The 21,373-nt window shown below is 53.8% G+C and overlaps 1 protein-coding gene and 1 pseudogene across 2 annotated transcripts; both read right to left on the minus strand.

Moving 5' to 3' along the window:
• Positions 1–4,260: 4,260 nt before the first annotated feature.
• On the minus strand, positions 4,261–12,412 carry LOC138426765 (aldehyde dehydrogenase family 3 member B1-like). 2 transcript variants are annotated; one of them, XM_069565569.1, is made up of 10 exons: positions 12,259–12,412; positions 10,291–10,453; positions 9,695–9,805; positions 9,390–9,510; positions 9,048–9,133; positions 8,873–8,954; positions 8,226–8,612; positions 7,360–7,526; positions 6,283–6,382; positions 4,261–6,000 (listed from the first exon to the last, which is right to left on the minus strand). In XM_069565569.1, exons 2-10 carry the CDS (start codon positions 10,450–10,452, stop codon positions 5,816–5,818), a joined length of 1,401 nt encoding a protein of 466 aa, XP_069421670.1. In that variant the 5' UTR covers position 10,453; positions 12,259–12,412; the 3' UTR covers positions 4,261–5,815. The 2 variants fall into 2 exon arrangements, with proteins under 2 accessions (XP_069421670.1, XP_069421668.1); XM_069565567.1 differs by having other exon boundaries at positions 12,175–12,313.
• On the minus strand, positions 12,255–20,548 carry LOC138929801 (small ribosomal subunit protein eS26-like; annotated as a pseudogene).
• Between the last annotated feature and the right edge of the window lie 825 nt (positions 20,549–21,373).

Below are 21,373 nucleotides of genomic sequence, written 5' to 3' on the forward strand. Positions count from 1 at the left end.
AGGTGGAGGCCCCTGAGATAGAAACCCACAGAGGAGGCTGCTCCGGCTGGTCCCTGGGCTCAGGTGCACAGGGCGGGTGGGCCAGTGCCCGCAGATGGTGCTCGTGGAAGCTCCTCCCCCCTCTGAAGGCCAGCTGAGGGGCTTTGCTGCTGCTGCTCAGCTGCCCAGTCGTGTCCGAAGCTTTGCCACCCCTTGGACTGCAGTACACCGGGTTCCCTGTCCTTCACTCTCTCCCAAAGTTTTCTCAAGCTCATGTCCACCGAGTTGGTGATGCCGTCCAACCTCCTCATCCTCTGTTGCCCTCTTCTCCTCCCGCCTTCAATCTTTCCCAGCATCAGGGTCTTTTCCATTCAATCGGCTCTTCACATCAGGTGCCCAAAGTATTGGAGTTTCAGCTTCAGCATCAGCCCTTCCAGTGAATATTCAGTGTTGATTTCCTTTAGGATTGACTGGTTTGATCTCCTTGTAGTCCAAGGGACTCTCAAGAGTCTTCTCCAGCACCACAATTCAAATCATCAGTTCTTTGGCGTTCAGCCTTATATAAGGTCCAGCTCTCCCTGGGGAACTCTGGGGCTGCAGGACCTGAGGGCCCCTGGAGGGCAGGGGTGTTGCTCAACAGCGACCCCATGTGGCGGACCCTACAGAGCTGCGGCTGGTGGGCTGCCCCTTCTTGCCAACCTCCTCCTCGCTAGGTGTAGAAGCAGGAAGGCCCAGTTCCTATAACAGCGAGGAAGGGGAGATGGAGAGAGGGAGACGCTGGACTTCCTGCTAATGCGCATAGGGATGCTCACAGAATCCATGGGAGGGTTTAATGGAAGAGACGGTTCGGTAATTGCCCCTCCCACCGGACGAACTGGGCGGTGCCTGCTCCACGCCCTCTCGCTCCCACGGTGAGGGAGGGGTGTCCAGGCTGTCAAGGCGCCCCCTCCTGCCCTCCACAGCACTGGGCCCGCGCCAGTGCCAAGGTTGCCTGAGCAGCTCCACCCTCCAGGTGAGCCGCCCCCACACTGGCGATGTCCTGAGAAGCCCTGCCCCCCGCCCCCCGGCAGTGACCAGGGCCACCGCGGCAATGAGATGGCTGGCATCTAGATGGCCGGGCACCAGCCGCGGGCCCCTGGGGAGCTGCAGAGACCCAGCTCCTCCGCACTGCCTGTCCCAGGGGCCTGCTGCCACCGCGACGTAGACCCGGACTTTAGTCGTGTCGGCACCAGCTCCTTCCTCACCTGGGTGTCCTGGTCCGCTGCGTTAGGGCCCGAACCGGCAGGCGTCCAATCTGAGCCCACCGTCGTCCTGCTGGTCTCAAGGCACAGGGAGGGCAGGATGAATACTATGTCCCCAGCGCCTGCTGGCTGCCCATGCTGGGGCCCTGAGGCTGGGTCTCCCCCGGGCGGCTGGTCCCAGGCCTTCTTTACGACCAGCCCTGCCGGGAGCCACCACGGGAGATCCCACCCATGACAAGGTCATGTGGAAGAGAACTGTTAAGCAAGGCTTCAGAACTCAACGGGCTCCCTAGGCTTTCTCGAGCATCTACCCCCAAAACCAGAATCTGTCTGTTTTACTACTTCATGACTTTCACTAACTCCTCTGACATTAACAGGGGGCTAACCCTGATCACTTTTCTCTGGAGAAAATTAACTTAGGACTATAGCTAATAAGTCTCCTGGACATGAGAGGAATATTTCCAATCAAAACCCCTCTGTTAGCATTATAGCTTGCTTGGCAGGTATAGCCAGACTCTTGCAGCTACGCATATGATTATTTACATCCTCCCAACTGTGAGAGGCACGGAAAGCCTAAAACATAGAGCCTTTCAAAGAGTTAAAAGTTATTAGAGTAGTGCTAATGTAAGATTTCATTATTGGGGCCAATGCTTGTTGCTAAGTTCCCATATCTCTTATCCACTCTGCACCTGGGAGTGCATTAGTTAACATAGTTGGAATGTAAAAAAAACAAGTGTAGCCTTGAATTTAACCACATCAGACTTTTGAGCTAATTGGTTCTTTCTTGTAACTCACTGCACCTTTGCTTCGTGAGAATGTAACTCTGTTTAATACTTTTTGAGCCTGACATAGATTAGAAATATAAGAAAAAACATTTCAAGGGAAAATAAGTTTTCTGGTTAAGAAGCCTTTATCAAAAGAGGGTCATAAAATGTTCACAGGCCTCCAAGGACAAAACATAATGTACACAATATTGTTTATGGGAAAGGTTTGCAAAAAATCCTGGTTTCGATAAAGACAAAACAGATATAATGTTTGGGCTGACTCTGTATGACTTTGCATCTTTCATTTCCCTCTATGTACAAGTAAAGGTATAAAAGACCCTTTTAAAAATAAAAACAATGGGCCTCACTTGAAAAAGCTTGGTCACCCCGTGTTTTTCTTTTTTCTCTTTTTTTTCTCTCTTACTTTCTTTTTCAGGCTGATCCCTTAAAACATAGAGGCTCCCTGAGTTCATTTATCTGCCCAGGTTTCTAAGACCTAAACGAAAAGACGTTCTGCGTCTTCACTCCCTCAGGAGACCGGGAAGGCACCTGTGGCCTCTATGAACAGGGCGAACTTCTTGTCTCGAAGTTTTATTGGCTTTCTATGTAAACCAAAAAATATCAGCCTCTTTCTCTCCTCTATTTTCTTATGTACAATATTCTTTCCTTATCTCTCTCTAAATCATCCGCCGACACCGTTTTTCCTTCAGGTTCCCCTGGATCCTGCGGGGGCTGGACCCCGGCACAGCCCTTGTCCTCCCAGGAGGTCTCAGCCTGGCTCCAGAGCCAGCCCAGCAGCCAGAGCTCCCTCCAGGCCAGCCCTCTCTGCAGCGCCCAGCTCACATGCTTCCTGCCGTCCCACCCTCCACCCAGACGGCGGGGCCTGTGGAGCCTGTCAGGGTGCTGGCACCTCCGTAGGGTAGCTGGCGGGGGTGGATGGGGTTGCAATCTGAGGCTGGGTCACCCGAAGGGGTGGGGGGCCCTGCTAGTGCCCTCCAGGGATCTGAAGCCTCGGCAAAGGGAGGGCAGAGACCTCCTTTAGGTGCTGAGTCCTGCCCCAAGGCCACAGGTGGGAGGCCTTGTACCAAGGCCACTGACATGGAACCCAGAAACAAGGTCTGGTCCGGGCCCAACAGATCCCCTTTGTTGCCCAAAGCCCCCCTACCCCTGCCCATCATCACTGTAGGCTTCCTGACCCCAAATTAGGCTAGAATGCACACCCCAGCAGTCTCTCTCTACGCCCTAACCAATCACCTAACCTCCTAGCAGGAATTTTGTCTTGAGGCTATAAAACTGGCGACTAACAGGAGAAAACTTTCAACTCTCCCTGGTCTGTCAGAGGGTCGGCGGGCTGCATTTGCAGCGCCCTCGTCATCTCTGTCCCCCGCTCTTCATAAACTCAATCCCTTCTGCAATGCTCTGTCCCTGCAAATTCCTCTCCAACCCGTGCTCTGGCTGCCTCAGCGTTAGGGTCCCGGGGCGGGACTCTGGAGACCTGCGGAGGCTGCAGGGCGAGACCTGGGCTCCGGGAAGCTCAGCGACTTGGCCGATCCCGCGGCCTGCAGTGGTGGAGTGAGTGTGTCTGCCCGCCTTAGGGTCCCTGCTCCCTGCTTCTCCCAGGGCAGGGGCCTCGGGGACCCACTTTATGAGTCAGAAGCCACAGCCTTTGTTCGAGGGGCCTGCCCAGGCCGCTGAGCCTCCTGGGAAAGAAGGGGGGCCTGATCAGCAACCCCCAGCTATGAGGGGCAGTTTCTGGAGACCCAAATGCTTCCTGCCAGGAGGTGTGGGGCCTCCTGCTCTGGGAAGGACAGCATTAGGGGATCCTGAAAGTTCAGTTCCCTTGGCTGAGGTCCAGCTTCTGTGTCTCAGAAGGTGTTTTTATACATGTATTTTATTATTATTTTTTTTTAGATTGAAGGATAGTTGAGAGGCCCTTAGACAGCAAAGAGATCCAACCAGTCAATCCTGAAGGCAATTAACCCTGACTATTCATTGGAAGGACTGACAATGAAGCTGAAGCTCCAATACTTTGGCCATCTGATGCAAAGAGTCGACTCATTGGAAAAGACTCAGATGCTGGGAAAGATTGAGGGCAGGAAGAGAAGGGGGTGACAGAAGATGAGATGGTTGGATGCCATCACCAACTCAATGGACATGAGATTAAGCAAGCTCTGGGAAATGGTGAAGGACCTGCAAGCCTGGTGTGCTGCAGTCCATGGGGTCGCAGAGTTGGACACGACTTAGTGACCGAACAACAACATAGTTGAGTCACAATGTTGTGTTTTATGTATATATTTTTCAAATAATTTCCATTACAGTTTATCATAAGATATTGCCTATAGTTCCCTGTGCTGTATAGTAGGACCTTGAGGTTTATTTTATATATAGCAGTGTGTATATGTTAATCCCATACACCGAATGGATCTCTCTCCCACTTCCCCTTTGGTAACCATACATTTGTTTACTATGTCTGTGAATCTGCTTCTGTTTTGTAAATAAGTTCATTTGTACTATTTTTGTGGTTCCACATGTAAGTGATAGTGTGGAGTATTTGTCTTGGTCTGACTGACTTCACTTAGTGTGATAATCTCTAGGTTCATCCACATTGCTGCAAATGACATTATTTCATACTTTTTATGGCTGAGTGGTATTTCACTGTGTATATATGCACCACATCTTCCTTATCCATTTATCTGTTGTTGGACATCTAGGTTGCTTTCATATTTTGGCTGTTGTAAATAGTGTTGCAATGAATATTGGGGGTGTACGTATCTTTTTGAATTAGTCTTCTCCAGATATATGCCCACTAGTGGGATCACTGGGTCATCAGTTTCTCTATTTTTAGTTTTTCTAAGGAACCTCTCCGTACTGTTCTCCATAGTAACTGCACGGATTTATGTTCCCACAAAAAAATGTAGGGGAGTTCCCTTTTCTCCACACCCTCAGAAGGTGTTCATAGAAACGAAGGGCATCGGGGAACTGGCACAAGAGCCCGAAGAAACCGCAGCCTCCAGCCCCAACTGAGTGTGCGAGTAAGTGTGTGTGAGCGCTGGTGTCTGCCTGTCTGAGGATCTGTGTGTTCACACCTATGCTATGTGTACCAACATGTGTTCATGCCATAGCGGTGAGACCAGTCCGGAGGTGGGCCGGCTGTTGCCCCTCTGAGCCCCAGGAAGTAGAGGGACCCCCAGCCCCCACTGGCTCCAACACCCCCCTCCCCGAAAGGCTGTGTGACCTGGGGAGTCGGTGCCCTCTCCGGGCCTTGGCTCCTGCCTGTGAGATGGGAGTGAGGCTCCCTCCTCGGTAGGGGTAGCTGAGAGGAGTGAGGGGCGAGGGGGCAGGTGCAAGCTTGGAGGACAGACACGGGCACAGCAGATGCTGGCCTGGAGGGCATAGATGTCTCCAAGGGCCCACGTTCGTCACTGCAGTTGGGGAAACTGAGACCCAGACAAACCCAGCTTCCCAAACCAGGTCTGGCTGGAGCTGTTAGAAATCACTGTGTACTTTGGGAGCCTAATTATAGATCTGACATGAGAGAGGCCTTCCTAACCACCAGGACTGCTCAACCTAGGGGGTGAGTTCTCTGTCACCAGACATATTCAAGCAAAGGGTCAACAAATTTATCAGAAAGCTGCAGAGGGGACTCTGGTCCTGAAATCGGCTGGACTGGTGGCCCAGAGGTCTGTCCAGCCGGGCGTCTATTCAGACAAAGCCCCAAGGGCAGGACCTTTCTGTTCCTGGACAGGACGCCTGCCTTTGGGGGCCACTGAGTACCCAGGCGGCAGCAGGATAGCGGGGTCGTGGACGGAGACTTGGAGGCAGGCAGGGTGCTCACAGAAGGGTGCACAAGTGGCTGCCCATGGCCCAGGTGAACAGCTTCTGTGTGCAGTCAGAATAGGGTGGGTAGCGGATGTTCTTCAGCACCTCCAGGCCCGAGTGGGAGAGCAGGCAGGCACGGTGGTGGGAGAAGGTGTCGAAGGAGAACTTGCCGTGGTATCTTCCCATCCCACTTTTGCCTGCACAGGCGTGAAAGTGAGGGTCTAAGGCCAGGCCGAGGAGCCCACCACCACCACCACCACCACCACCAGCAGCAGCCCGCCGCCCAGCAGGGAGCCCAGGGAAAGCCAGGCCATGCGATGAGCCATTTTGCAGAGAGGGAAACTGAGGCCCTGAGAGGCCAGGGGTCTGCATAAGGTTGAACCGTGAGTGAAGGCCAAACTGAACCTTCCTGGGTCTGGAGCACCCATCTGGGCTTCCCTGGGAGTTGGGGCTGGAGGGTGAAGGAGGGCGGGGCTCACCGACTCCCCCGAATGGCAGGGAGGTAAGACTCATGTAGGTGAAGCCTTCATTCCCTACAAAGTTGCCGCTGCTGGTCCTGTCCAGCATCTGGTTCATTACCTGGTGGGAGGGGGAGGCCGGGGTCAGGGGTGGAGCGTAGTCTCCTTATTCCACAGTGAGCAGAGGTGCCTTCCCGGTCTCCATCCTCTGCTGAGTGAGTGTCGCCCCTCTGAGTTCTCAAAGAGGAGCCCACAGCCCTGAGAAGTGCCTGTGAGGGTTAGCAGCCACCTCAAACAGGCAGCCAGCCCAGCTCTGCCTGCAGGGCCCCACCTTTGCTCTGCCTAATTCCCCTTCAGGGGCTCTGCACACCCATACAGAACTTTTGCACAATTTAGGAAAAGAAGGGTGTTTGGGGCAGGGCAGATAGAAAGGGCACCTCCTTGTCTGGGTGGAGGCTGCTGTTCTTGGTGCTGCCCCCGCCAACCACACCCCTGTCTCAGCGGGACACCTGTATTCAGGGAGCTGTTGTCCAATGGCCTGGATTATTTTCCAGTGGTCATGTATGGATGAGAGAGTTGGACAGTGAAGAAGGCTGAGCGCCGAAGAATTGATGCTTTTGAACTGTGGTGTTGGAGAAGACTCTTGAGAGTCCCTTGGACTGCAAGGAGATCCAGCCAGTCCATTCTGAAGGAGATCAGCCCCGGGATTTCATTGGAAGGAATGATGCTAAAGCTGAAACTCTAGTACTTTGGCGACCTCATGCGAAGAGTTGACTCATTGGAAAAGACTCTGATGCTGGGAGGGATTGGAGGCAGAAGGAGAAGGGGACGACAGAGGATGAGATGGCTGGATGGCATCATGGACTTGATGGATGTGAGTCTGAGTGAACTCTGGGAGTTGGTGATGGACAGGGAGGCCTGGCGTGCTGTGATTCATGGGGTTGCAAAGAGTCGGACATGACTGAGCAACTGAACTGAACTGAATAGTTACCCTGGAGTTGTCTGTTCCCTGACCCTTGTAAGTGGGCTGGGAAAAGGGAGGTGACTAGTCTCACCCCTTCGGGCCGCTCTGTTGCCCCCGCCTGCGTCCAGCCCCACCTGGCTGTTGTTGGAGAAGGCGTACAGGGCCAGGGGCTTCTCCCGACGGTTGATGAAGTCGATGGCCTGGCCCAGGCTCCTCACGTTCACGATGGGCAGGATGGGCCCGAAGATCTCCTCCTGCATCACCGGATCTGTCTCCTGCACGTCCACCAGCACCGTGGGGGCTGCCAGAGACAGGGGCCGGCTCAGCCCAGGGGCGGGGCCCTCTGGTGGGCGGGGCCTAAGGCGAGTGGGCCTCTGGTGGGCGGGCCCGAGGGCTGTCAGGGCCCAGGGACCCGGATGTCCCAGGGATCGTACTCTCCCCGCAGCCCCCGGGAAGTGACCACGAGGGGCTCCCCAGCCTGACCGGGCTCGTGGGGCCCAGAGAATCACTCAGCCTTGGTCTCACAGTCAGAGGGTGACCCGATCTTAGACCCCAGAGTCTGAGGCCCCAGGTCCCAGACTGTTAGACACTCTGAGTCGTTTGGCCCAAGAGACCAGGGTTCTTTGTTCACAGCAGAGCAGACACTCAGGACGGGCTTTGGGAGCTGAGAACCAGAATCGTGGGCGCGTAGCACTAGGGGTCGTGTGGCCCGTGGAGCAGCGGATCGTGGGGCTGAAGTTGGGAAGCTGAGCCTAGAACTCTGGGGTCTGAGCTTGGAGAACTTGGGCCAGAGTGTGGAGTCGTTGGGTCGCGGGCTCAGACCCCAGCACCAGGAAACACCGGTATCACGAAGTCATGGCACCAGGCTGGGCTGTAGCGGTGGGGTGGGGGTAGCCTCAAAGCCCAGACTCGGGGCCCAGCTGTGAAGCCCAGCGTGGAGGGGCCTTCGCTGGGGTGTGGATGGGGGGTGGGGCACAATGGCAGGGAGGGCGGGGCTCACCGATATAGAGATCGCTTTCGTCACTCTGGCCGCCGATGACCACGCGGCCACAGCTCAGCAAGCCCCGGAGCCGCTGGAAATGCTTCTGGCTGATGATGCGGCCCAGGTTTGGGGAGCTCTGGGGGTCGTCGCCATAGAAACGGGTGATGGCGCTCTGCAGGGCAGGCACCAGCCGCGCCTGCATCTCGGGGCTGCACAGGACATAGTCGGGGGCCACGCAGGTCTGGCCGGCATTGAAACAGCGGAAGAAGGCCACCCGGTTGGCCACAGTCTGGGGGTCGCAGTTGTCGTCCACATAGCAGGGGTTCTTGCCTCCCAGCTCCAGCGTGACGGGCGTTAGGTGCTTGGCGGCGGCAGCCATGACAATCTTGCCAACTCGAGGGGTCCCTGGGAACATGGGATTTGACTCAGCTGCTCTTGGCCGGATGGTTCAGGAACCACCTTCCTGGCCCCATCCTGGCTCACCCACTGGGATCTGCCCCCGCCCTGCAGCCCCAGGACCCCACTCTGCCAGGCCCACCTGCCCCAGATGATTACCATCAGGGACGCTCCACACCGCTGGCCATCGCCTCCTCCCTCCCCCGCCTTCTCCAGCCTCTTCTTCAGCATCCCTCTTTCCCCAGGACACCAGCCGGGGCCACACTCACCCGTGAAGAAGATGTAGTCGAACTCGTGCTCCAGCAGCTGCCCCGTCTCCTCGGGCCCGCCCAGCACCACGGCAAAGCAGCTCTGCAAGGGGGCGGGAGGGATGCACGGCTCAGAGGACCCTGCAGGATCTCCCACTGGTGGGAGTAGGGGTGTGGGACACAGGCTCACCCTCACCTGGTCCAGGTATCGGGGCAGCACCTTGGCGAGGACCTTCTCAGTGTTCTTGCTGATCTCTGAGGGTTTCAGCACCACGCAGTTACCTGAGGGATGGGGCGGGGCAAGTAGAGGGCGGGGCCATGTGTAGCCACGCCCATCTCCATTCGATCCTCGGATCCTCCCGCCTAGTGCAGCTGAGAGAGGTGCCTTATTGGCCCCGAGGCCACACAGCCCCAGGGATGGTGGCCAGATGGGAACCAGCCCTTTTCAGCCACCTGGTGCCAGCTCCCTCCTCCTTCCTGGCTCTGGGGGCAGCTGAAGGACAGGCAACGGGGCATGAGGGTGGAGGCGTCCTCTCACCTGCAGCGAGGGCGCCCACCAGGGGCACCAGGCTCAGGTTCAGGGGGTAGTTCCAGGGAGACAGGATGAGCACCAGGCCAAAGGGCTCCCTCCTGATGAAGGCCGAATCCAGCTGCGTGATCTGGGGTGTGGAATGGACAGTGAGGCCTCACTAAGGATCACCCCAAAGCCCACCCCTCATAGCCCTCGACCTGCCTGTGCAGTGGAGTCCCCTCAAGGAGACCACGGTCCCAAGAAAGTCAGTGACTCGCCCAGGGCCTGGGCTGGGCCGCCCTGAAGTTGTCCCGCCTGGCCAGAGGTCTCACCAGGTTCTTGGCCACTGGCTCATCCTTCATCCAGGTGCACAGGTTCCTGAGAGCCAAGTCGACCTCATTCTGGCAGATGATGAGCTCCGAAATGTCCGAATGAAAGGCCACCTGCGGTAGAGGTGGGATTCGGGGGTTAGGCCTGGGCAGGGTGGGGAGGGGAGCTGGAGGTTCCCAAGAGTCTTCAGGGTGGACACGGAGACAGTCTCCAGGGTGAGCACAGCCAGCCCCTGGGAACTACAGTGAGGAGCATGGGTCCTGGGCTCTGCTGCTTTCTGGCTGTGGGACCTTGGGCCAGTGATTTAACTCCCACGTGCCTCACTTTACCCGTCTGTGACATGGGACAGCAGTCAGACCTGCCTTACAGGTTTACTGAGTTGACATAGAGCAGCTAGCAGCCCAGGGAAGAGTCTGCTGAACCACAGGACTGAGCCGGGGATGCAGCTGGCTCCAGCCCCCACCCCTGCCCTCCTCCCTCACCCCTGCCCTCCTCCCCCCACCCCTGTCCTCCTCCCCTCACCCCTGCCTGCCCCCACTCACCCCTGACTGCCCTCACCCACCCCTGCCCTCCTCCCCCCACGCCACCCCCTACCCACCTTGTGCAGGTCCTGAGCCAGCGCCTCCTGCAGAAGCTGCTTGTTCTCTTGTAGGAAGCGGCTCAGGCCCTTCAGCTGGGCGGCCCGGAACTCAGCTGGCCTCGTACGCCCCGAGATGAAGGCCTCCCGCAGTCGCTGCAGGGTGTCTGCAAAGGGGTCCATCCTGCAGGGCGGAGGCAGTGTGGGTTGGGGTGCCCCCACCTTTACCACCCCTCCACGGCCCCTACTCGCACCCACGTGGGCCCATGGACACCCCCACAGGGCCTTGAGGGGTTCTTTGCCTCAGAGACCACAGAACTTTGCAGTGGCAGATGGGGAAACTGAGGTTGGGGTGTGCCGCAGGGCCCCGGAGCATGGGACGGCTCCCTGTGCTCTGGGGAGATGGGCCTGGAACAAGGAGCAATGGGGTGGGCGGGGCATCCGTGGGAAGGCTCAGCTGACAGCCTGAAGCCTTGAGCCCATTTGGCCTTGGTCTGACACCCAAGGGAACCCCGGCGGGGCTGGGAAGGGAGGGGGATGAGGCATGGGGGTGGGAAGAAGGAGCCCAGGAGGGCCTCTGGGGGGAAATACCTGGACTTTGAGCAAGAAAGGTCTCTGAGCACCCCAACCAGGGCCCCAAAACCACACCATCGCCTGTGCCTCCAGGTCTCTCTGAGTGTCTCTCTGAGTGTCTCTCTGTCCATGTCTGTGTGTCTCTCTGTCTCTTTGTCTCTCTTTTCCCGTGTGCTAATGTGAGCCATCTACCCTCAGGGTCCAGCAGCGTCTCAAAGGCCTGAGCCCAGGACCTCTGCCTCAGAGCCCTGATCGTGGAGTGAGGCAGGTCTCAGCGTCCGCCCCCTCCTCCTCTCTCAGCCGCAGTCTCCTCACCTGGGGAGTGGGGACAGACTTCTCCTTGGGCGTGCAAGCACAGGCCTGGGCTGGGGACACGAGGGACATGCAAGTCCTGCTGGGTGGGAGGGGGAAGGCTGGCCGTGTGGATGAGGCCCCTCAGCAGGTGGGCAACAGGAGCTCAGCTCTTAGGGGGAACCCAGGACCTGCTTGCTCCTACTTGTGGTTGGCAGGGCAGCTATCCTGGCCCTTTCTTGGGCTGGAAGGGGACCCAAGTTATGCCCTCCCACAGCCAGGCCCGGGGTGGTCCCACCTAAACCCCCGCCCGCGCCCCAGATGGCAGAGGGGCCGAGGGAGGTCAGGAAGTCCCGCCCAGGCCCAGGCTCAGCGTCAAGATGGACCAGGGCCATTTCCTCCTGAGCGTCTGGGAGCAGCTGGGCCTGCGGGGCTGCCTTTGGCCACCGGCCCCGCCCACCCTCGGTTCGTGGTGGCCAGGAGCACCCTTAGACCTTCAAGTTCCAGGGCTGCCCCAGAGGCACCAGCGTCACCCGCGCCACCCAGCTTTCCCACTGGAGTTCCAGTGGCACCTGGTTGCATTGGCCCTGCTCTGGCTTTGTCTGAGCCTCTCTAGAGCCTCGCTAGGGCTGAATGTGGCCAGAATGAACCAAAGCCCGGGGACCATATCCTCAGGCCCACCCCTACCAGTGCCCAATCAAATGAGGAGGCAGATGGCTGGGTAGGGCTGAGGTCAGCCGCTCCCTCGTTTAGGGTTAGGGCCTCTTCCCCCAGCCTGGGGAGCCTCTACCCTTGCCCCGGGCCAGGCCAGCCCATGGGGGCTGCAGGTTTTCCCAGAGTATTCCCAGGCTTCACACGGGTTGGAAGTGGGAGCAGGGAGCAGGGGGCAGGGCAGCACCACCTGCCTGCACTGAGCCAGGCCCCAGGCCCACAGACCCCCAGCCCTGGAGGCCCCACGGGGTCGGGATCCCATTTCTCTTCCCCACTCCCCCACCCTGTGCTGCTGGCCCGCCCCTCCCCACAACGCCTGACCCCATGTACCCTGGTGTGGACTCCGACCCCGGATCCTTTGCCAAGCCTGGGCGCTTTATGCCTGACATTCTGCCTCCAGTTGTGCGCTCTCACCTCGCCTCTGCCCGCTGCCTGTGCAGCTCCCCAACCGGGCGCCCTGTGCCCACGTCTGGAGGTGGAGAGGCACCCGGGTGACAGATTACCAAACCGAAGCTCCAGCTGCTCCGGCCTCCTGCTGATTCACACGGCAGCACTGCCTGCGGCTGCCTCACCTGGCACAGCTGGCCCCCGGAACAGGCCTGGCAACTCCAAGTGACTCCAGGTGATGCTGTGGTTGCTGGGAAGGACAGGCAGGAAGTTACCTGAGAAGGAGAAAGATAAGGTAGTTGTTCAGTTGCTAAGTTGCCAAGAGTCCAACTCTTTGCGACCCCATGGACTGCAACCCCTCAGGCTCCTCTGTCTTCCACTATCTCCTGGAGTTTGCTCAAACTCACGTCCATTGAGTTGGTGATGCCACCCAACCATCTCATCCTCTGTCATCCCCTTCTCCTCCTGACCTCAATCTCTCCCAGCATCAGGGTCTTTTCCAGTGAGTCGGCTCTTTGCATCAGGTGGCCAAGATATTGGAGCTTCAGCATCAGTCCTTCCAGTGAATATTCAGGGTTGACTTCCTTTAGGATTGACTGGTTTGATCTCCTTGGAGTCCAAGGGACTCTCAAGAGTCTTCTCCAGCACCACAGTTTGAAAGCATCAATACTTTGTCAGCGGACCCTGGCAGCCTCCTCCAGGACGCCCTCAGACAGCAGAGCTCTTCAAGCCACTCAGGTCCCCCACCAGACCCTCACGTCTATGCCTTCATTCCCACCCTGCAGGGCTCCTTCATTTGCGCTCTCCTCATGTGCCTGACTGGCTTCCTCAGGGCAGAGGAAGGGGCCCTGGCAGCTGCAGAGAGAGAGTGGATGGGTCAGGGGCCCCTGTGGCCACAGGGTATCACATCTTGTTCCTTTTTCCCCTTATTCTTCTGTTTACTGTGTGACCCTAGGCAAGTTACTTGGGCTTCCCTGGTGGCTCAGATGGTAAAGATTCCCCCTACAATGCGGGAGACCTGTGTTTGATCCCTGGGTGGGAACGATCCCCCGGAGAAGGGCATGGCAACCCACTCCAGTATTCTTGCCTGGAGAATTCCATGGACAGAGGAGCCTGGTGGGCTACAGTCCACGGGGTCAGAAAGACACGACTGAGTGACTAAACACACAGCACAGACAAGCTGCTTAACCTCCCTGAGCCTCCCCAGGCAGCAACTGCAATTAGAGAATCTCACTATAAGATGAAAGAATAGATATAGATAACCGCAGCTCCTGACACGAAATCAGTGCTTGTAAGCATTGGTTACTAACTTTTCCCCCAGTCTTTCTAAAGCACCTGCTAGGTTCTAGGAAGCAGAAGATGTGCTCAGGCCCCACTGCTAATCCGTCATGTGTGATTTGCCTCTGTCTGCCCTTCACTCCCAAGCCTGTCCCAAGAGATCAAGATCACTCCATGGCCGAGGGCTGTGGAGAGCAGATCCAGGCACCGCATGAGAACCAGCTTGCCCCCTAGGCAGGCGTGTGAGTTGCTCCTTGGCTGTGATGGGAACCAGGCCAGTGGGGGCCACACAAGACACCAGAAGGGAAGTCAGTGCTGGCAAGAACAATCGAAGAGCCGAGGGGTGGGATGTGGTGGGATGGGGTACAGCCCGCCTCCTGGGAGCCACCGGATTGTGCAGTTCACCAATTGTACCTCAAAGCTGTTAAAGCGAGACAAACCAAGGAATTCCCTGATGGTTGGTGGCTAGGACTCCATGCTTTCATGGCCAAGTGCGTGGGTTCAATCCCTGGTTGGGCAACTAAGTTCCCACAAGCCACAGGGCCAAAAACAAGCAAACAAAAAACTAAATAAACCTTACCACTTTGAACTGAACCAACAAGAAGCCTGCATAGCCCACAAGCAAATGAAAGTATGTCCGGCCTCCACAACAACTGTGAAATGCCAAGTGCAGCAATGGCGAGATGCTCTGCAAATGCCTCGGATCAGTTTCCTTGGGCTGCGCTAACGAACCACCACCACAACAGCGGTGGCTGGAGACAGCGGGGTTACAATCTCCCAGTTCTGGAGGACAGAAGTCTGAAACCCATGTGCTGGTGGGGCTCCATCGGGGGTCCTCCCCTCCCAGGTCTCAGCTTTCGCAACTGCTGGCCTTCCTCTGCTCTACACCTCTGCAGTTACGACAAACCAGAATGTCGCCAGACTCTGCCAAGTGTGTCTAGGGGAATGACATTTTCCCTAGTTCAGAGCCACCTCACTAGATGATTCTTGCAAACAGTTCTGTGACTTCCGTGCTTCTAGTGCAAACAGGGGGCAGGTTCGATCCCTGGTTGGGGAACTAAGATTCCTGCATGCTGTCTGGCGTGGCAAATAAAATATTAATAAAAAATGGTCAAAGAATGTAAACAAATAGTTCTCAGAGGGAAAAAAGACTTAAAAGAAATTCTGCTGCTCCAGGGAAGCAAAGAATCAGTGATGGTTGAAGGGTGGGGTGAGGTAGAAAGGGAAAAGTCTGGGGTCACACTGGGTGCTTACAGCAATGATCCCCCTGATGAGAATGTCACAGGGGGTGACCCATATGGATGGGGGGTGGGGTCTTGCAGAGTTTGGGGCGGCAATGTAGTTCCTGTGTTTTCCGGGAAGTGACTACCAGCTAGGGGAGGGGAAGGAGGGACTGGATGTGACAAGCCTCAGGACAGAGCAGCCGACTCTAGGCCATGATCTGCCAGTGAGACCTCCCAGACTTCTGTCTGACTGGTGTCTCCCCAAACTCGTATCTGTGTGCAAGCATGCTCAGTCGCGTCCAGCTCTTTGTGACCCCGTGGACTGTAGCTCACCAGGCTCCTCCGTCCATGGGATTCTCCAGGCAAGAATACTGGAGTGGGTTGCCATGCCCTCCTCCAGGGGATCTTCCTGACCCTGAGATTGAACTCACATCTGCTGCATTGGCAGGCGGGTTTCTTGGCCACTGAGTCACTAGGAAGCCTTTAGGCAGGAAGGGGAGAGGGCCAAGTGGCTGGGTGCCCTGTGAAAAGGATCCTTCTTGGGGAGAAAAGAAACAGCAGTGCCCAGGACTCCAGGACCCTGGCCTCCTCAGTGGGACTCAACAGGTTAATTTGGGGACCCTCAAACTTGCCCTGGGGACCTGAAGATGCCAGGGCCCTGCTCTGGGCTTCTGCCTCGGCAGATGTGGGATGGGCCCTGGCATCAGCATCTTTACCAGCTTCCAAATGATCTCGAATTTCAGATGGATTTCAAAAGTGGCATTGGGTTCCCTGGCGGGAACAAAGGGGGTTCCGTGGTCATTCCTAGGAAAAGCTACCCAGTAAGTTTTGTGACAGATCCTGGGCCCCTGGCAGCCTCCCTTCTGGCTTTTCCGCAGGGAAGCTCCCCAGCTGGGAACCAACCCTGTCCAGAATGCCCAGAGTCTCAGTCTCCCCATCCATAGAATGGGGAGAAAGCAGCCAACCATGACACTCATCTCATGAGGTCGCGGGAAGGTCATTATGGGAGCAGGTTGGATGTTTCCAGAAACTTCAAAGCACTGCAGTCAGTGAGAGGCCTGAGGGGTGGGGGGAAGGACAGAAGCCTGTGTGTCCTCTCCAGCCTCAAGGGCCCAGCCAGGTGAGGTGTGGCCAGGAGCAGAGGAGGGGCCAGAGGTGCCTGCCTGCCCTTCATATCACCCGCCGAAGGGACAGCTGGGGGCTATGGTCCCAGGACGGGCTTGAATCGCAGTTTGCAAAAACTGTTCGAGAAACTTGACCCAGAGAAATGCATGGTCTTGAGAGCTCAAGCTCTTCTTAACCATGCTAAACTTCAGGATATGAACTCTAGCACGTGGGGTGCAAACGGTCTTCTTTTTTTCTTTATACCTTACGTAATATTTCTAGCATACAGAAAATACACAGGATAACTCACGATCGTTCACACACACACACCGCCCAGCCTCATCAGATCTTAACACTTGCCGTGTGTTTATAACTTTGTGAGTGGCAGCGTCTTCTACTGTCATTGAACATCACATAGAGCTGGTGGCTCAGACAATAAAGAATCTGCCTGCAATGCGGGGGACACTAGTTTGATCCCCGGTCTGGGAAGATCCCACATGCTGCGGAGCAGCTAAACCCACGAGCCACAACTACTGAAGCCTAGAGTATGCCTAGAGCCCTCATGCTCTGCAACACATGAGGCCACCGCAATAAGAAGCCCGAGCGCCACAACAACAGGAGCCCCCACTTGCCACAGCTGAAGAGAGCCTTCTCACAGCAATGAAGACCTCGTGCAGCCTAAATAAATATTTTTTAAAAAGTAATGCAATTTGTATTTGCTGATGATATGATTCTATATATAAACAAATTCCAAAGAAGGTGAATTCCCTGGTGATCCAGTGATTAGGGCTCTACTTTCTCACTGTCAAGAGCCTGGGTTTGATCCCTGGTCAGGGAAATAAAATCCCACAGCCCACGTGGTGTGGTTGAAAAAAAAAACCCCAAAGAACACACACACACATACTACTAGAGCTAATAAACACATTCGGCAAAGTTACGGGACATAAAATCAATACTCAAAAATCAGCTGTGTTTCTATACACTAGCAGTGAACAATCTGAGAAGGAAATTTAAAAAACAATTCTATTTACAATATTATCCAAAAGAATAAATACTTAGGAATAAATTTAACCAAGGAAGGGGAAATTTTTTTACACTGAACTGCAAAACACTGCAGAAAGAAATTAAAGAATATATAAATAAGTGGAAAGATATCCCATGTTCATGGATTGGAGAACTTAATATTTTTTAAAATATAATTTTCACTTTACTTTTTTCCAGAGGGTAGTTTTTCTTTGGTCACTAAGGACTTAGCTCCCCACTTGGTCTTTGGCAAAGGTCATGGGGCGGCACCCCCAGTTCTAAATTGGGGTGGGGGTGTTCAGCCCTTCCAGGCTTCACGAGAATGGCTCCTAACTACCTTGCTATGAATGGTACAACTCACACAGTATTGTCGTTTCATATGCAGCTTGGGAGGCACATAGGTATTGAAGACGTTTGCTTCAGAAATGTCCTTGACAGCCGCAGCCTCTATATGTTTTGCATGATGACCTTCTTAGTGGCCTTGTCCTTGAGGGCACACTGGGCACAGCTGGCACCGTGGGCTGCGCGTGGCCACAGCCCTTTCTGGCATGACTATTGTTCCTTCTTTTTTCTTGGTCACCTTGGAAGTGAAGGCCTGAGAGATGAAAAGCTGAATAATGTTTAATTTGGCAGTGCTCCTCAAAGTGATCTGTGATACAATGTAATCTCTATGGAAACGCTAACGTTTTGTAGAAATGGAAAAGCCCATCTTCATATGTAATTGCAATTCCAATCCTCATTGTTTAAATAGCCAAAAATGTATGTAGAAAGAAAACCAAAGTTAGAGGACTTACGTTTCCTGATGTGTGAACTTATTACAAACTATAATAATCAAAGACATTTTGATTATTGCTTAAGGACTGACAGATAGACTAATAACATAGCATTGAGAGTCTAGAAACAAACCCAAATATCAATGACCAGTTGATTTCCAACAAGGATGCCAAGATCATCCAGTATGGAAAGAAGGAAGGCAAGAATACTGGAGTGGGTTGCCATTCCCTCTTCCAGGGAATCTTTCCCATCCCAGGATCAAGCCGGGGTCTCCTGCATTGCAGGCAGATTCTTTATCAACTGAGCCACTAGGGAAGCTATGGAAAGAATAGTCTCTTCAACAAATGGTGTTGGGATACCAGGCTAATCACGTGCCAAAGAAATTGAATACCTACTTCACCCCATATTCAAAAATTAACTCATTATGTATCAACAACCTAATATAGGAGCTAAAACAAATAAAACTCTTAGAAAACACAGGAGCGAATCTTCATCTCCTTGGATTTCACAATGAATTCTTAAATATGGCACCAAAAGCATGAACAACAAAAGAGCAAATAGATAAACTGGGATTTACAAAAATCTAAAACTTTTGTGCATCAAAAGACATTATTAAGAAAGTAAAAAGACAGCCTACAGAATGTGAGAAGGTATTTGCAATATAATCTGGTAAGGGTTACGTATCTAGAATATATAAAGAAGTCTCACAACTCAGCAACAAGAAGCAAAAAATCCGATTTAAATATGAGCAAAGTACCTGAATAGCAAAGTACCTATCTCCAAAGAAGATATACAAATGATCGAAAAGCACATGAAAGATGTTCAGTTTCATTGACCGTTACGGAATTTCAAATCAAAACCACAATAAGGTACCACTTCATACCCACTGGGGTAGCTATAATAAAATGACAACTACAAAAACCCATAAAAACAGAAAATAACAAGTCTTGGTAAGAGTGTGTAGGCATTAGAATTTCCATACACTGCTGGTGAGACTGTCAGATGATGCCTCTGCCTTGGAAATGAGTTTGGCAGTTACTCAAAAAGTTTAGCATAGGCACCACATGGCCAAGAAATTTCACTCCTAGGTGTGTATATTTCCCCAAATTGAAAACAGGTGTTCAAACAAATATTTGTTCATGAATGTTCATGGAAGCATTATTCACAACAGCCAAAATGTGGAGACAACCCAAATGTCCATCAGTGGATGAATGGATAAACTGATAGGGTGTATCCATACAATGGAATATTACTCCACCCTAGAAAGGAATGTGAGCCTAAAACAACTCTAAAAAATAGTCTATTAAAAAAAAATGCAGTCCTTATTCATGAGCTACAATATGGATGAAACTTGAAAACACGAGGTTAAGTGGAAAAAAAAAAACCCAACATCAAAGGGAACATGTTGAATGATTTGTTTTATATGAAATGTCTAGAAGAGGCAAATCCATAGAGACAGGAAGCAGACTAGTGGCTGTCAAGGTCTGGGGGCAGGAAAAACCGGGAATGATTGCTTTGTGGGTACAGTATATTCGTCTTGTGGTGATGAAAAAGTTTTGAAACTAGAGAGAGGTGTTGATTATATAATATGCCAAGTGCAGAAAATGCCACTGAACTCACATGGTGAGTTTCGTGTTATTTGAATTTCACTTCCACAAAAGTAAAGGTTATTATTCCACCCGCTCATGCTCTTTCTGGTTCTTCTTTTGTTTACTCTGATGAAGCCAGCTGCCGATGGAAAGGCCCACACGGCAGAAACTGTAGGCAGCCTCCAGAAACTGTAGGTAGCCTCTGTCAATAGCCAGTGAGGAGCTGAGACCCTCAACCTAACAGCCTCCAAGGAACCACAGCCAGCCAAAGGCCAGAGGAGGGAGCTTGGAAGTGGATCCTTTCCCATTGGAGCCCTGAGATGACTGAAATCTGGCCGATGCCTCGGCTGTAGTCTTATAATCTCAGTACAGGATAGCTGCCACAGGCATTCCTGCTCAAAGAGCAAGAAAACAGGAGGCGCAGTGGACCCGGCTGGCCCAGAGCAGTTCTGAAATCCAGCCAGGAACACATGGGAAGTTCTTTAGTCGGATTCCAAGGTTTGGGAGGAATGCTGCAAGGCTCAGGGCTCTGATCTCTGGGTCCTGGTCATCTGAGTCTTTCCTTTCTCATAAAAGGGAGCATGTGTTTGCAGCTGAGTGGTTTCTTCAGTCTGCTTCCTGCCGGTAGAATCGGACGGACTGGGAGGGGGCATTCTGATGGCCTCTTTTGCTTTTGCATTATCTGTGTCCTTTCAGTCCAAGCTGGCGAACTTTCTCCTAAACCTTGTGGGAATTCTGTGACTCTTGCTGAAGTTCAGCGCATGTGATGAAAGGTGCCCCCACAGGTCTTTCTGAAGTAAGTCCTACTCTATGGTTGGACGGCATCACTGATTTAATGGACATGTGTATGAGCAAACTCCAGGAGATCGTGAAGGACAGAGGAGCCTGGCGTGCTGCAGTCCATGCGGTCACAGAGGGTCGGACAGTGCTGAGCCACTGAACAACAACAAATCGTGAGCTCCGGCTGAGCTCCCCAGGTTACCTGAACAGCCCAGCTGTGGCATGAAACCTGTGCCCACAGGCCCTCAGTCATGTGTAGCTGTCCCTAGAATCCAGGTGTGATATTTTATTGACAACACTTTCCACATAAATGTCCAAATGGCTTTTTTTTTTTTCGATTGTGCCACATGGCTTGTGGAATCTTAGTTCCCTGACCAGGGATTGAACCCAGGCCCTCACTAGTGAAAACTTGGCATCCTAACCGCTGGGCCACCGGGGAAATTCCCTGCACTTATGTCTTGGGTCAGGAAAGTGGGCCACAGAAACCTCCTTGCTAGAGTAAAGATAGCATCTTTAGGGTAAAGACAGACCTGGGTCTTCTGGCATAGTCTCAACCCTTCCCCACCCCCACCCCCACCCTTGGTCCCTTGCCCAGGACCATGATGCTCTGGGAGGCTTGCTCTGGGAGGCCATTCTTGCCCCAGAATCATTACCACTTTGGGGTCCCCTAAAAAATGGCAACTCACTCCAGTATGGGGAATCCCACAGACAGAGGAGCCTGATGGGCTACAGTCCATGGGGTTGCAAAGAGTCGAACACAACTGAGGGATAACACAGGAATAAGAGAGTAAACAAGACAGGGCTTCACTGAGAGCAGCGGTTCCATCCCTCATGGGCCCTCCCTGAGCATCACGGGCCTCTCAGCCAGCCAAAGTGGGCACTACCATCAGCACCAGAGCAGGACCCTGACCAGCCAGGACCACAGCCACACTGTTCCTGACCCCAAGAGCTGTGCGGCTGGGTTTGCCGTCTGTAAAAACAAAACCACGACATGTATTGCCTCATGACCGGTAACGTGTAACACAAAGGGATTCAGCCCGTGCCAAATCGTCCAACTTCAACAACTCTCATAAGATCCTGCCTTCTCATAAAAAAAGGTTCATCTCTTGAACAAGATACTTGGGAGAATGCCCGCATTTGCAAACTTTTACATTTATATTGACACTCTGCAATGCAGGAGACCCCGGTTCAATTCTCGAGTTGGGAAGATCTGCTGGAGAAGGGATAGGCTGCCCACTCCAGTGTTCTTGGGCTTCCCTGATGACTCAGCTGGTAAAGAATCCGCCTGCAAAGCGGGAGACCTGGGTTCGATCCCTGGGTTGTGAAGATCCCCTGGAGAAGGGAAAGACTATGCCAGTATTCTGGCTTGGA

The sequence above is a fragment of the Ovis canadensis genome, chromosome 21 (assembly GCF_042477335.2).
Source record: "Ovis canadensis isolate MfBH-ARS-UI-01 breed Bighorn chromosome 21, ARS-UI_OviCan_v2, whole genome shotgun sequence".
NCBI classification, from domain to species: Eukaryota; Metazoa; Chordata; class Mammalia; order Artiodactyla; family Bovidae; genus Ovis; species Ovis canadensis.

Bases quoted from the DNA above. Each gene is read 5' to 3' on its own strand.
- LOC138426765 (XM_069565567.1), bottom strand. From the start codon at position 12,233: ATGTCAGGCATAAAGCGCCCAGGCTTGGCAAAGGATCCGGGGTCGGAG. The intron at 8,955-9,047 runs GTGAGGGTGAGC...GCCCCCTTGCAG, and splicing joins TGCCCCGATACCTGGACCAG to AGCTGCTTTGCCGTGGTGCT. The intron at 6,001-6,282 runs GTGAGCCCCGCC...ACGCCTGTGCAG, and splicing joins CCTGCCATTCGGGGGAGTCG to GCAAAAGTGGGATGGGAAGA.